The sequence below is a fragment of the Augochlora pura genome, unplaced genomic scaffold (assembly GCF_028453695.1).
Source record: "Augochlora pura isolate Apur16 unplaced genomic scaffold, APUR_v2.2.1 APUR_unplaced_3334, whole genome shotgun sequence".
Lineage (NCBI taxonomy): Eukaryota > Metazoa > Arthropoda > Insecta > Hymenoptera > Halictidae > Augochlora > Augochlora pura.
The window spans coordinates 165-2431 of NW_027583580.1; the positions used below are offsets into that span (position 1 = coordinate 165).

Here is a 2267-nt window from a genome sequence, read left to right on the forward strand (position 1 = left end):
TTTAACAATACTTTCATCATTATTAACAATACTTTCATAATCTTAGTAAAATTACGAGAGATAGAAAATAGCTTTATTAATTTAATAAGGTAATGGGAATTGAAAGAAATGATCTATTAACGAAGACTTTTAAATAAAAGGAATACATACAACAATGTTTCCCTGAATTTTGTACTACCATATAATGGATAAATATGATCTAAGGCGTCTGATATTTGGTATCACTTTAATCAGAAGGATCTGTCCAATATGTTAAAGACATTTTCATGCACAAAGGTTAGAAATAGAAAAGTTAACGTTCTTATTACAGTAATATAATGTGTTCATCGTAATGTACACCGGCATGCTGGCTGTTGCATTTCCAGGTACAGTTTCGTTCTATCTCTCTTTCTCACGAGCCGCGAGGCTCGAAGAATCGTGTTTTGTTACGCCAGAAACAAACACTTTCAATTCCAACCCCACGATTATTAAGGGAGACGACGCTACAGTACATTTTTCTAACGATAGCTTTAGAAAACGTTCGTTTACCACGGCGGTCCATTACATGGCTTTTAACAACCTACGATTTTGTTGATTTAGCGGTAAACACACTACCCGAACCAAGAATTGTCAATAATACTTTGCTGCACGTAATAAAGGGCGAAACTCTATACCTGAAGTGTACCACAATTATCTCGAGGGACCAAGACCACTATGATGCAGCCTGGGCTCCAAAGCAACTAGTATCTACCTTCACGTACAACTTTCAGTCGCGCCATCCGCATCCGGTCGAGTTCAATTCGACACAGCAATTTGATATTTCAGAGCGACACCGCAGTTACTGGCTGGGAGGATAGGCGGGCTATTGGAGACGATAGCATTGAGATTATAGCGTTTTTGGAGGTCACGAAAGTGACTTACATGGACGAAGGTATTTACGATTGCAGAGTAAAGGACGGGATATACGAGAAGACAGCCCAGACGTATGTCCAGGTTCATGGTATGTACAAACGTAACGTTGCGATAATATTCGCTTCGCTCTCTTTGTGGTGCCACGTATAGTCCAGTTTAGAAAAAGTCATACCGTTTCTCACGTGGTCTGGAATATACAGGGAGTGCCACAAGTTAGTCGCGGTCGGGAAATGACAGGTTCCTGCTTGGAATAGTTTATTAATGTAGAATATATTACTATTATTATATGTTATATATCATGCATTATGCATTATACGTTACTCCCGAAAAATGACAGGTTTCTGAGGACATTTGAAGCAACTTCCTCCTTGGTGACAACGCAATCCGCGGCTTTGTTTTCGAGTTATTAATGAAAACACACTGACCAATGGTAGGCGAGCTCGCTTGGCGTGAGGCGGCCAAGTCAACGAGCGGACGACGCCTAGTTCCGTTTATTAGCGCGACCGTCTCGCGGCAGCTTATCTCATCTCTCATTGGTCGCTGTTTTTCGCTAATAACTAGTTAACGATGTCTCAGAGATCGTTTTTGTAAAGGAAAACGTTACTTCAAATGACCTCAGGAATCCCCTATTTCCCGATGGCTAATCACTTTTCGGACACCCTGTATATCCGCTACTGTAGATACAATATAAAGACATAAGGATAGAACGTTTTCAATTTATACAATTCGATTGGAATTATCGATAAACATTTGTAGACGGGGTATTGTATATCTCGTACATTATTCTTCATGATTTCTGTTCTACGAATGTATAGAATCCATTGAGCCATTCATCAAGCTAACAACTCGAGATCCTAACAGATGTTATAAACGTCATATCGGTGATGAAGTGGAATGGGTTGTCGGCGTAGACGCGTATCCTTTGGTTGAACTAAAATGGTACGTTGAAATTGCTTTAACCCCTTGCCATACATTCACGAGTCTGACACTTGGCGGAAATTTCTAGTAAAAGCCTGTTAAGGTTATATCAAGGCTTTTAGCCTGAATAAAATTCTGATTTTCTATCATCAGTATTTAAACGTTCAAATAAATATAGACATGCGATGAATATTATTGGAAATGGGTGTTTAAATACATTTAAACTAAGGTATAGTTTTAAATAAAAGAAACTTTATTCTACGGCGCGTGAGGAAGCTCTTGTCTGTGCAGATGCTTTTCAGCGACTGACCGTGGCTTTTCTGGAACCCCGAAAAGAAAACTCGGGTCCCCTCGTAATTCGAAACTGTTATGCTTGTGCCTCACAAGGCCAAGCACTTATACGAGGTGTATATTTTCCTATCTTAATTTCCATCGCTTCTAAGAACATTGATTTGTTT

At 39.4% G+C, this 2267-nt stretch overlaps 1 protein-coding gene across 1 annotated transcript; it reads left to right on the forward strand.

Moving 5' to 3' along the window:
* Nucleotides 1-331: 331 nt before the first annotated feature.
* Nucleotides 332-1830, forward strand: LOC144477750 (uncharacterized; the record flags this gene model as incomplete). Its single annotated transcript, XM_078195490.1, has 4 exons — nt 332-365; nt 580-722; nt 805-979; nt 1707-1830. Coding segments are annotated over exons 1-4 (476 nt in total), but the record flags the coding sequence as incomplete, so codon positions are not given.
* Between the last annotated feature and the right edge of the window lie 437 nt (nt 1831-2267).